This window comes from Numida meleagris, chromosome 1, assembly GCF_002078875.1.
Source record: "Numida meleagris isolate 19003 breed g44 Domestic line chromosome 1, NumMel1.0, whole genome shotgun sequence".
NCBI lineage: Eukaryota > Metazoa > Chordata > Aves > Galliformes > Numididae > Numida > Numida meleagris.
In genome coordinates this window covers 120,698,846-120,711,682 of record NC_034409.1, presented here as the reverse complement: position 1 = coordinate 120,711,682, position 12,837 = coordinate 120,698,846, and the positions used below count along the sequence as shown (strand labels likewise).

Genomic DNA, 12,837 nt, shown 5'->3' with positions numbered 1-12,837 from the left:
TTAATCCATTATTATGGTCTTATGTAAAACATACGGAATTGAGTTGCCAAGGCAAAGCTGGTAGCACCTCTTGTTGCTTATGTAAAAAAACGTGAAAATATTCTCACCCATACCTGTGCTAGACTGACACGTTGGCATAACTTTTCTGTGATGCTTTTGTCTAAAATTCCTGTAAAATAATTTTAATTGAAGAGATTCAGGCCATGCTGAGAGAGACTGCTCAGTTTGGATGTACTGTCATCATACAGAATACTTCAGTATTTACCACGACGTGGAAAAATGTTTGAAACCTTGATAATATCTGAAAGATGGAAAATTTATATTCTGTAGGCCTTGATCCAAAATGTAAGGAGATACGTGAGGTATCTGTACTGCTTTACACTAAATATTTGGAAAAATGGTTCTGTGTGTTTTGGGTTGGCTGCCCACCACAAGTGGCAACGTCTGACGTTTTGCTGTCTCCCATAACAGTGGGATAATAGCAGTTTGTGTATTTTGCAAATAAATCATGGAGTTGAGTATAATAGGGGAAGTACAGTAGTTGCCTTTTTTTAATTCAGAGCCATTTTTCACAGATGAAAGTATAATGTAGAGTATTTGAGTTAGCATTATCCATCCTGTGCCCTGAAAAAGGCAAGGATCCTAAGAAAATATGGGATAAAGTAATTAAAAGTTGTTTCATGTGAGTGAAATTGATGAGTTAAGTTTGGACGTGTAATTTTTCTGTGATCCGTGTCAGGATTATGTAAAGGAATGAAAACATTTTGGTTTTCTGTTATATATTTATTCATGATTCTGTTTTGGCTTTGTAAACAGATGCGTTCCAATAGCTAATTTAAAAACTAACAATTCTGTAATTAAATAAGCAAGCACAGCCTGTGATAATTCTTCATCCTCGGGGACATGGTCAAGTTGGAAAGAAAATGCTCAATTAGTGCTTATATTTATGAGCTCTAATGCAGCCATTCCCACACTTTGTGTCCATTCCTTTGCTCCGCTATTGTGATTACAGAATAATGAAGCCATTGTTCACATTTCTTCTCCAGATCAGGGGGACATTCCAGAGCAGTGTGAAAGTGATGTCTTGCATCCATCTGGGAACACCGTCAATGGGAACCGTGTCACAGCCACTGCGCGAGCAGCAGCCACTTCGCCGCAGGACTTGAGTGAGTTCTCAGCTCAGAAACAAAAGTGAATGCCCCTTTTAGATGTCAGCTGCGCAAAACAAAAAGCTAAATATTGAACGTTCCGTAGGTCTGGGTGCTGAAGTGATTGAAAACTTTTCCCCAAAGCATTATGCAGTAAAGAAGGAGGAATGTTTTCTTGTGCTTTCCTGCACAAGGATGACTTTCTTCGCCCTAATTTTGGCTAAATGTGTTTTTAATTAAAAGATTTTTATACTGTCCTCTTTCTCCAACTTCTCCAGAGAGGATTTTGGTTCTTCTTTTCACCTTCTTCAGAATGATTATTGAATATTGTCTCTGTTCTTGGGTCTGTTTTGAAATATTTTCTGTGCTGTATGTCTGGACTATTATTATTATTTTTTTTCTCTTGACTGCGTTATCACAACGCTGATTTAATTCTTTGGGTGGATGAGGGTGATTTCAGTGTAGCGTATGTGGCTTTTCTAATTGTCCTGGATAGCAGCACCGTGCTTATTTTTATTTAGGGAGGAGCCTGCTAGCTTCTAACAATTCCCACTCTTCAGTTTGCCCATCCAATTGCCATCTGAATGCTGTTCCGCTTACGTGGCTTTTTGGTATACTAGTCACATCGGCAGTCTGTCTTGCAGTAATGTTAAGAGATTTTTTAAAGTACTTTGCTTTATAAAGAATTAGATCCAACCACATTGCAGAGAGGGAAAGAGTAGAGCAGCATGGGCTGTAAGGTAACAGATTTAATGAGAGAGTTCAAGATCGGAATGAGAAGTGCAGAGAGAGATTTGTCAGCTCTGTGGCCTCCGCTCGGGCTCTCTCCTGTTCAACTCTTGGGCAGTCATACATCAGGCTGAAATGTATTGAAGTGGAAAGAAACACTGCCAGATATATAACTGTGGTGTACATAGAAAAAAAAAAATCCAGTTGTTTTTCATTTACTCTTAATGTTATCCAGGAACCTGCAACTTACTTGAATGCTACTGTAGTAGATTACAGAAGTATATATAAATCATATCAGAGAGGTTGAAATAATTTTTCACAGCTGTGTTGGATCGAAGAGAGACTGAAGAACAAAATACAGAAGACAAACACTGGGAAGAGGAGAGGAAAGCCGGAGAAGAAAGGAGAGAGGGAGAACAGCAGGGAACTCGGGAAAGGGAGCAAAATGAAATGGAAGAGCTGAAGAAAGAGACGGTGATCCGCTATTTTAATTTCTGATAGTAATGGGGCTTTACACTGCCATATTATTTTAGATGTTAAAATAGAGGTTGGTTAGAAATAGATTTTCATCTTTTTTTAGATGAAAGTAGTAGAGGCAAAGTTCTTTTATGCATTTGTATGACTAGCCAAAGGATCTTGCTAGAGCTTGTTACGCCAAGTAACTTTTTTCACTGGAAATGGATGCTTTTTATTCCATGCTTCATGTAAGTGATTCATGTTCATACAGTTTCATATCGAGAATGCAAATGTCACCAGACTGTATCGGAACAAGCGATACGCTTGTCGTCTTTGTGGTCTGCACTTGCAGCTTTGTGACATCACCAGAACGTCTCAACGTCCATCTGTTCTCTAGCCTTTAGCAGGGTAACTACCCTAACTAGGGTGCTTATGGGGAAGCAGAAGTTATAAGGAGACTGTATGGAATTTGTTTAAATCCCTTTGAGCTGATGGAGCACGTGCTGAAATAGCATTCTGGGCTTTTGGGTACTGTGTAACTGTGGTGGTGGTAGTGGTTTTTTGCTCCCTTCCCTTTCTTCTTCCTCTTCCCACTTAACCTCAGTTTATTCACTTCAGTGAATTACACAGCCTCCCTGTGTCAGCTCATCTTCTTCACTCCACATGCAGTTCTCCACCTCAGCCCCTATCTCCAGCCATGGAGAGAAGCCAGATCTCAGTCCTCACAGCATTTCAGGCATCCAAACAGAGAGGGTTTTCTGGAATGATGCTTCTTGAATTTGGCACTTCATCTTGAACTGCATGTAGCAAATGTAATACTGTTTACACTGGCATGTTTCACTGAGTTTAGAATTAAGTCCTGCAGGTGTTTAGGTGTAAAGGTAATTTTTTTATGTGATCAGTATTTAATTTTGTTTGTTTTTTTTCGTCTTAAAGTTGATCCAGGACATGATGAAAATAGATGACGAAAAAGAAGATAAGGGAGAAAAATGTGAAATCAATAATTCTGGTGCTGAAGAAATTGTGAAAGATTCTACTCCAAATCCATTAGAAAAATACATGAAAATAATTCAGCAGAGGAGAGAGCAGGAACTGGCACATGAGGTGATTATTCTTAAAAGGGGCCCTCAAAGTATTATTATTTTTTTAAGGTACTAGGTCTGTATTTAAACATAAATATGTCCTCACTTTTTAAAAGCCCGTGTTTAAAGATGGTATTTTGAAATACTAATTAAAATGCAGCAGTTTGGATGCATACAGGTCAGTTTGTGTTCCACTACCACAGCTGACCATGTTGACAGCTCAAGGAGGGAAGGCTTATATTAGTTGTCAGGGGAAAGTTCTTAACAGAGGAAATGGAGAGGTGCTGGAACAGGCTGCCCAGAGAGGCTGTGGATGCTCCATCCCTGGAGGTGTTCAAGGCCAGGTTGAATGGGGCCCTGGGCAGCCTGGTCTAATACCAGATCTGGAGGTTGGTGGCCCTGCCTGTGGCAGGGGGATTGGAACTTGATGATCCTTGGTGTCTCTTCCAACCCAAGGCATTCTGTGATTCTATGATAGAATTCAGCTGGCAACGAAGAAAAATGTGGCCTGGCAGAGCAAGCACGTGGGTAAATATGACTTTGGTGACAAACTGCAGCATACTTTTTTCAGTCATTATCCCAAACTGTTTTTCCAAAGCTCTGTCATCCTACATGCAGCGCTTCATTGGCAGAAGCGGGCTGGCTCTTTCAGAAGATATTTATTTTCAGTTAGGTACCCTAAAGAGCAGAAGCAATTATTACTTAAACCTTGATTTAAGAATCAGTTACAGAAAATGTGTTTTCCTCTTGGCTGCCAGGATTCGAAAAAAGAAGAAATATTGGACGTATCGCTCATAGAGGGAATTACATCTAGTGAAAAAGATGACAGGTAAGGATGTTACATTGCTTCTAACCACTAATGTTAATAAATACAGCATGAATTATGACTAAGAAGACATCTGCCTCCCAAAAAGCAACAAGCTGGTAATAAAAAATATAAAAATTGGGTGGATCCTCAGTTATTCCAATATTTTTACAGGTAAGTTGTGGAATTAGGGTCTAGGAACCTACATTCAATGATCTGTTACAATAGCTATTGCAATTAAAACTTTAATCTGCGACTGAGCAGCACGTCAGTTTCTTCACAGCAAGCTGAAGCCTGAGGGATTCTTCCTGGGTAATGACCCGATGAAAGTCTGTCTGTGCTGTACCTAGCAGATAGTCTGTTATTTGCATTGCCTCCAGCTTTGATTTATTGGTAGCATCGTGGACTTCTGACAAATGAGTTCATGTGCTATTTCAGAGGGGTTTCTGGCAGCCTGTGCGTGTCCCGCATTTCCTGTGATTTCCTGTGGTTACCTCTAGAGATCAATAAATAAAGATATGTTGCCTTTAGTTGCTTGATAGGGGAAAAATATCCCATCAATCCAATAATTCATTTGAAGATGTACAACTGAAAATGTATCCAAGGAAGAAATAGAGTGCATTAAAGAATGACTCACGCTATACATAGGATTCAGTACTATCTGTCCCTTTGAAGTGCTGTTGTACAGACCAGCGCCTATGCTGCTTCTCCTGAATTACACCTGGCCAGTGTTCTTTTCACAGAGTGAGTGCTACAGAAGTTTGAGAGGGGAGTGCTGCCAGAAAGGGAGGTGGCCCAGACCCTCACTGCTAAAGGCTTGCTAATTGAGTTCACAGAAACAGCATAGATGGACATCAGCTAAAGCAGTAATTGCATGCAGGCTCTTACTTTGTGCTGAACTTCTAACCTTCTCTTTAAAACAAACGTGTATCTTTAAAATAAGTGGCTACTTAAGACTCATACAGTATTTTCCTCCCCTCCTGTCCCGCATACAGCACTGCAGGCATTTCTCACGGAGATGATGATGACAACTTCTGGTGATCAACAGCAACGGTTTGTTTTTTTGTTTTTAACTACAATAAAAATGTTTTTATAACATCTTTCTGGCTGCAAAGGAAGTCGTAATGAATGCTAGGCCCAGGAATTGCAGGCTGTGCCATTAGAAGTGAATAAAGCTGATACTGAGGTCCCACTGCTTCAGTCACTGTGCTCCAAGAGTGATTCCTATTGCGTTACTGATGCGGGAGGAGCCCCCTGTGCTTGGTGAAAGAGGAAGCACTGTAAATGGGTGTGTCCAGAGGGATGGCCTTGGCCTTGAAGCTCTAGAGCCTTCTATGGCTTTTGAGGTGTTGTTCCTCCCCTCCCACCCCTTCCCCACCACTTACCAACTGCAGGTCAAAGGGAAAACCAAACTTTTTGTTACACTTTGGCTGTTACATGTTTTTAGAGGCACCTGGTGGAGACCTGTGGCTTGTGTGGCAGAACCATGTTGACTTGGCCGTTACTGCTGCAGCAGAAGTGAACACTTCTAAAGCATCCTTATCTCGTGTCTTGCTTTGTTGGTATTCACCAGCCCAGAATGGAGAGATTCAAATAAAAATGCTATTTGACTCATCTTTATTTAAGCTTTGCATTTTGTAGGTAGGGTAGAGGCAAGATCATTAAACTTTATTTACAGTATAAAATACAGTATATCTTTATCAAGGAAGTAATTTTGGGTGGCAGCGTATAGTACAACTTGCAGTGTGCTGAGGCTGCTTCTCCTCACCTAACTTAAAAGAATGTGAAACCAAGTTTGACAGAACGTAGGGGCAAAAGCTGAAGCTCTGTCTTGAATTCATTGGATTCTCAAACGTTGCATCCCATAAATGAGACAAACTTTGCTTTTTGAAATTAAGATTAAAAACCACTTACGGGCTAGACTGATTTTATATGCTGCCAAATTTACAAAAAGAGCTTCATTTTGCCTGGTGGCTGGAAGGGGCTGGATAGCACTCGTTGCTTTACGCTGACCTGGAATAACTACCAGTACCCAATGCTAGGAAAACTCACCGACTTACCACGCTGAAGCACACACCTACAGGGCAGCCTCCTGCTGTACATTACCAAATGGACAACAATGAACAGAATGTGCTTCGCTTCAGACAGAGATAATAAAACAGAGATGCGCTAGTATAGAGTAGCTACAGGTCTGTTTAAAATAAGCATACCACGAGTGTTGTCTATTATCTACAAATATTTATTTTAACACTTGGATGTAACTACAGGAAGCCCTTGGCACTGATAGAAAATATTGATTCACTGTTAGGTTACAAAAATTTATACATAGCAAAATTTAATGCTCTTTACATAAAAATATTAGACTACTTAAACAAAACTTCAAAAACTCCCAGTAATAGCTACACTGAATTAGAAAAGAATTAGGCTTTAAGACACTGCCTCCATTGTGACCCTTATGCAAACACTGGGCTAGAACATCACCTGCATTGCCGTAGAAATGTCTCCTTCATGCAACAGGTAAGAACATACACTAGGCTATTTGTCATATTTGCTCTACACCGACCAACTTTGCCCCCCTTTTAAACTGTCAAATCAGACTTCAATATTGAACAAAAAGGAAATCATATTTGAAGTTAAAACCTCCCCAGAATGCCTCTTATTTTAATTCCGACTTCAGGAAATTTTGTGCTTCCTTTGACTTATACTCAGCAAGCAGTCAAAACTATCAAACCACACGCCAGCATAACATGGGTATGACTTGAATACTCTTTTTTTTTTTCCCCCAAACGAATGATGTATTTTACTTTTCCCCCAACATTTATATATATATATATATATATCATATAGAACAAACACCAAATATACCATCACTAATACTCAAGATATCACTGAAAGCTTCTGAAATAAACATTAATTAGAAGGCAGACTTCTATGGGAAATGACTTTAAGATGGCACCGGTTTGTGTCGTCGTTTTCTGAACACCACGTTCTCTTACTGTGCTAATTAATTTGTAAAAAGGAAAACACGTAAGCACTGACTATAAATTCGCTAAGCACCAAGATAGAGAAAGGTGGACATCCTGTGTTCTGTTTTATGGCTGTCGTTGTTACTGTTTGTGTAAAACTCTGCAAACTTCCTCATCTGCTCATGTGGAATAGTCACATCAGTGTCATTTTAATAAGGTAACACTTTTCACTTAAAATGTAGGATAATGGTCTCCTGCCACTATATAAATGCTAAGACATTTATAGAAAATAAATATTAAGGCAAAGCTGACATTTATTTTCAAAGAAGGGGATCATTATCCAGATCCAAGCGTCTACATTCCATTAAATAGTTAATAAAAAGATTAACACTTGGGACAGCTGCGCAACACTGGGGTAAGCACAGGGGATTGACTGCCGCATCGTAAAAAAGTGTGGCACAAAAGTAGATGGCTCTTCCTGTGGCCCGCGTAAAGACTGTTCAGAGAGTGCCCTACTACAGCTTAGGAAATGCTGCAGCAGCTGTGCTCTCAAATAAGCACGAGCTGCTGTCAGAAACCTCATCCAGCCGCAGATTCATTTGGTTTATAAACCGAGATCCTAAATCACGCGTCTTACACGTGCCTGCGTCTAAGGGCTGCGCAAGTCCCTACTGCTTGCTGGTTTGGAGCACCCGCCACAGTTGTGCAGGAATTCATGCCGCATGTCAAATATTAAATACCAAAAGTCTCAAAGAAGAATAATTTGGTCCCTCACTGTGAAGTGTTGCCTTTTAAAATGCCTGGAATGAAACCTCCATTCTCTGTATGAAAGGATGGAAGATTACCCATGGGAAGATTTCCCTACGAACGTGTTCCAGGAGCTTGAACGTGAAGCTTTTACACTTCTCTATAATTTTGTTTGGTAGACACACATCTGTACTGCAGAGCAGCTATTTGTTGATTTGTCAGAGCTACAGAATTCTTCTGCTGAATTACTGTGGCAACCATTTATGTGTAAGAATTGAGTTGCTCTTTTGACCGAGACTGGATATCCTGAAGCTCCTGCTCTTCTTTTGCTTTGATATCTTGGTAGGCCTGCATTTTGCTTGCATCCTTTAAGTAGGCCCAGTTAGAAGACAGTATCATGAGGAAGTGGATCTGGAAGAGAAGGGTGAGCATGATGGCTAGTGAGCATGTCAAGAGGCAAAGCAAGCTGCTAGTTAGATTAATAGACGCCCTTTACAATAACGACCAAAAAAAAAGTTACTCTACGTTAATAAGCATTCCGTTATTAAAACAAGCACAGAGGCTATTTTCAAAGGTCTCTAGAATTCTGCATGCTAATATTTAGGTTGGTTATTCACAACTTAGAGAAAGTTAGTATCACAGTAACAAAATGAGCTACGGAGTCGTACGGATCAATTAAAATGCAGAATGGGGGGAAGTGAGAAAAAAAAACATGTTTGTTTGCACGTGGCAATTTAGATCACCTGCAAGCTAAGAGGTGCTCAGAAAAAAACTGCTTCCTAAGGTGGTGGTGCTTATGTATATTCAAGCCTGGTAATTCTTTGCCCCCAACAAGCAGATGAGATTTCCACCCTCCCCCTGAAAAAAGTCTGAACTTGTAAACAGTTTTATTTACGTGAACAAGGCTACAGTAACACATGGAAAAGTTAAACAACAAAACACGAGTCCAAAACTAAGCAAAAGCATGCAAGCTCTGGGTTAAGAACTCTTAATTGTGTACTGTTACAACTACATTTTAAACTCCCACTGTCTAACTTCAGGTGAAAACTCTTACATGTAGCGATTGGATTTTGTAATCGTGGGGATTACACTTTGTGAATTCATCTCTTCCCAATTTCTTTTCACCACACTTCATGCAAAAAAAAAAAATCTACATCTGAAAACATTAATTCACGTCTCCTTTTCTTCCCCCCAACAGTGTAAAAAAAGTCTCTATGCTCTATGCATGGTTTTGCTTCCTGTGCAGTCATACTTACAGTTTTGAGATCTGGCTACTGAGAAATCAGTTACTAAAGTGCAAGCCACACAATAAGAAACTATATGTTTATATGTTATTTCTTACTAGCTTGGGGCCCAAAACCAGAATGTGATTGTTTTACGCCGAGCTAATACAGGATGTATCGCCTTCCAGAGAGAGCGTGATTTGGCAGTTGTTTGGAAACGAAGTAAAAGAAAATAATCAACTTAATCATCCTCGCACCAGAAATACAGCCAACTAATTCACAGTACTGGAGCTTCTCATTTCTGCCAAAAGAGACTCGTTTTTTATTTCGTATCGTCTATATTTTGCATGCTCGAGGTTTTTGAAGTTGTCATTCACAAGAAGAGTAAATGAGTAACTCTGTTCCAGGGTATTTGTTTTAGAGAAGAGTGTTGGAAAGCAAAATGGAGACGTCAAATGAAATCATCCCATCTTCAAAAGAACAATTCGTGAACAGTCCTACAGTAACTGAATCCTCTCAACATGACAGAATAGCCAGATCTCATCCACATCATAGTTCATATACAAGAAGTCATTTTATTAATCTGATAAGCTGAATGAGGCTTATTGAAGCTATTTACAATTACTGTAACAAAATTCAGAAAGCTAGACTTTTAGCCTAGGGTGTCAGTGGTATTTTTCAAGCTACGCAATGCAGCTCTTTACTGGGCTTATACAATTTAGAATTTAGTGCAGCAATCTTCCCGACTCTTAAACTTCAAAACAGCATAGTTATATGTAGTAGCCATCATGTAGATCAGCTGGTGGAAGAGAACAAAATACAGGAGAGTAAGACACAACAAGGTGACGGCTCAAGCCCACTTGGGCAACTGTCGATACTTTTTACAATAGATGCTATTTGGAGCTTCTTCCAGGGTGAAGATGCAAGAGAAATTACTTGCCATTTATCCCTTGAGTAGAATCTGCATACAGGCCTAAGGCTGTTTGGCCAAAGAACAGGGACTCTTACACCTGGACTTGGCACTGCAGGGTTGGACCAGTCAAACTGCCTGGGTCCAGACATAAGAACATGAGCATACAAGCTATCGATCCCACAAACTACAAGAATGAAAAGAAATGGTGGACATAAAAACATCAATAGTGGGCAGAAGTGGGATTTTAAAAGGACACGTGAAGAATTTTTTTCCTAAGAATAGAGTGGGTGGGTTAAGACGACTTCCTAAAGCAGAAGTAACTTGTAATGACCAAAGCGTAGCAGCAAATAACCAGATGACTGCAGCTTGCCCTCCTTTCTGTGCAGTACCACTATTTTAAAGATGCATAAAATTTGGTCTTAAAGCATCTTGAGCCTGAAAGGAACACATTCTACAGTAAAAAAAAAAGTAAAAATTTCTACCCACCAACGCTATGACAGTGGCACCAGCTCCAGCACAAGCCACAATGAACAGGTGATAAGACATGTAGAACTAGGGAGAAAAACATGTTAAAACACTTTAATTAAAGTAATTGAGGACGGTATAAAATGCACTTCAGGTATTGTAAAGAATAAAATTTGCTGTCTTCATAACAAAGGGCTCTAAGCTTTAAAAAACTAGAATGTTTAGAAAACACTCATTTTTTGGATGCGCAGAGTACTTTGAATATTCTGTTTAAATCAATCCCTTTATGCTGCTAGTATTAGTTTCCTCAAGAAACTGCCATCAGGTTAGTTACTGCCCTGTGCCTCAGCGACCTGGAGGCAGAAGTCACACACGAGGTGTCTGTGTACCTCATTTGTGTTGCAGATGTTCTCCAGGATTGGACCGCAGGCTTTGCCAGGCACAGCGTTCCATGGGATAATACCTGAAATAGTACAGCAAAAGAAATCACTACTTTGAGGAATCAGCACACACTTTCTGTTCCTTTCTCGTCTCTTCTTCTCACGTGCCAGTTGCGTTCCCATTTTGGGCATCCGCACATTGACCAGTACAGCTGTGAATTGGCAGGAGGAATTAACTCACTCAAACTGCGCTTTCTCTTTATACCAAGGCTTCCTGCCAAGCTGTGTTCTCAGATGTGGCTTTCCCATATGGCAGCCAAATGGTCGGTGTATGCACTTCAGGTCCAGTATGAGACTGGAGCTGCCTGATCCCTGACTGGGGACTGAAGGGGATCATCTGCATCTTCGAGACACCTGGCACCATTCAGGACAGCAATCCCTTACAAGGTTAAGTTCTGCTCCACCAAGTAGGTAAAAAAAGCAGTACGTGAGAGCTGCGATGAGGTCTGGTCTGCCATACCTCACATGCTCCTAATTACTTCTCTTACATGACTGAAAATCAGAAAAGTCAACAGGATCTTGAATATTTAAAATAACCTAAACTTTTAGACCCCTAACAGATGTAAAGCTTAAGCAGAAGCCATGGCTCAAAAAAGGAAAGCAGCGCTTTGCCTCCCCAGTATAACCTACGTTTCAAACTCAGCTGGTTTGAATTAGCAGCTCTGTCAGGAGCAGGTCACTGATACCATCTCAGGATGGTATGGCTTTCAGAAAGAAAGACTGCACAGGATTTACTTTAAAGCCACTTTCTTCCCTGCAACTGCAATATACAGTTGAAGGCCTTCAGCTACGGCTGCCCCCAGAGCGGAAGGAGCAAGGAAGCACAAGCAGCCACTTGTCTGTGAGTGATTAGTTAGCAGTATAAATTCAGTAATATTTGAGGCAGACTGTTCACTACAGGTTTTTGCTTTTCATAGAATCATTGCATCATTAAGGTTGGAATAGGCCACTAGGGTCATGTAGTCCAACCACCACGTAGTCCATCACACCATGCCCCCTAACCATGTCCCTCAGTGCCACATCCACGTGGTTCTTGGACATCTCCAGGGATGGTGACTCCACCACCTCCCTGGGCAGCCTGTGCCTCTGCCTCACCGCTCCTTCTGAGAAGAAATCTTTCCTAATATCCAACCTGAACTTCCCCTGGCGCAACTTGAGGCCATTCCCTCTCATCCTATCTGAAAGTAATTGTTAAAGCACAATTCAGGCATTATGTAAAAACAGCCTTTTGTTAAGAAAAAATATATACAAATAGGTTCAAGAAAACAGAATCTGGTTATCTCTCAGCTCTGCCTCCAAGCAGTTTATTTTGAGGCCGATCTATTTTTACACCTAATATTATAGTATTGGAAACCGCTGTGGAATCATTTTAGATAAATGGCTTGCCAGTTCAGTTGAACTGATTGCATCTGGAAAGAGATCAATGTAATCTGAATTAATTAGAAAAGTAACAGCACATTCAGAGATACAAGATGCTTTTGCATTTGCTCCGTTTGATAAAGCTGAAACAAAACTACTGAAGACAGACCAAGGAGAGAGGATAAAGCATGTAATCAGGATTTGAATAAGTACCGTATTGCCTGATATCCACACAGATCTGGTCCCCTGGAACCGTCATGTTTATCTGAAGAGATTTGATGACTTCGCAAGTTGACCATATGTTATAGAACATAAAGACAGGCACAGCAGAGAAGCCAAAGACCCCGAGCCAGGCCACTCCAAGCACGTAGGTGAGGAAAACAAACTGGGTAGAGAAAAGACACGCACTTCACATTTGCTCTTTGAAAAGAATACGTGAATTTTCCTTAAAAATGCTTCGTTATAGTCTTTAAAAATACTTTCAGAAATTAAGTAATAAGGGAT

General features: G+C 40.4%; 2 protein-coding genes across 9 annotated transcripts in view; one reads left to right on the top strand and one right to left on the bottom strand.

The window, feature by feature from the left end:
* Positions 1-5,320, top strand: part of OFD1 (OFD1, centriole and centriolar satellite protein) — a 28,701-nt gene extending 23,381 nt beyond the window's left edge. For both annotated transcript variants that reach the window (XM_021410284.1, XM_021410291.1), the window contains 5 exons: positions 1,047-1,166; positions 2,200-2,351; positions 3,270-3,437; positions 4,174-4,244; positions 5,216-5,320. In XM_021410284.1, coding sequence (XP_021265959.1) covers positions 1,047-1,166; positions 2,200-2,351; positions 3,270-3,437; positions 4,174-4,244; positions 5,216-5,261 — 557 coding nt within the window. In that variant the 3' untranslated portion in view covers positions 5,262-5,320. The remainder of the gene's footprint in view (positions 1-1,046; positions 1,167-2,199; positions 2,352-3,269; positions 3,438-4,173; positions 4,245-5,215) is intronic.
* Positions 6,437-12,837, bottom strand: part of GPM6B (glycoprotein M6B) — a 112,501-nt gene continuing 106,100 nt past the window's right edge. For 5 of the 7 annotated variants that reach the window (XM_021410349.1, XM_021410384.1, XM_021410347.1 and 2 more), the window contains 4 exons: positions 12,547-12,718; positions 10,924-10,997; positions 10,556-10,621; positions 6,437-8,344 (listed from right to left, as the gene is read on the bottom strand). In XM_021410349.1, coding sequence (XP_021266024.1) covers positions 8,195-8,344; positions 10,556-10,621; positions 10,924-10,997; positions 12,547-12,718 — 462 coding nt within the window. In that variant the 3' untranslated portion in view covers positions 6,437-8,194. Of the gene's footprint in view, positions 8,345-8,803; positions 9,956-10,555; positions 10,622-10,923; positions 10,998-12,546; positions 12,719-12,837 lie in introns of those variants that run through there. The other 2 variants (XM_021410368.1, XM_021410359.1) reach the window with 1 other exon arrangement.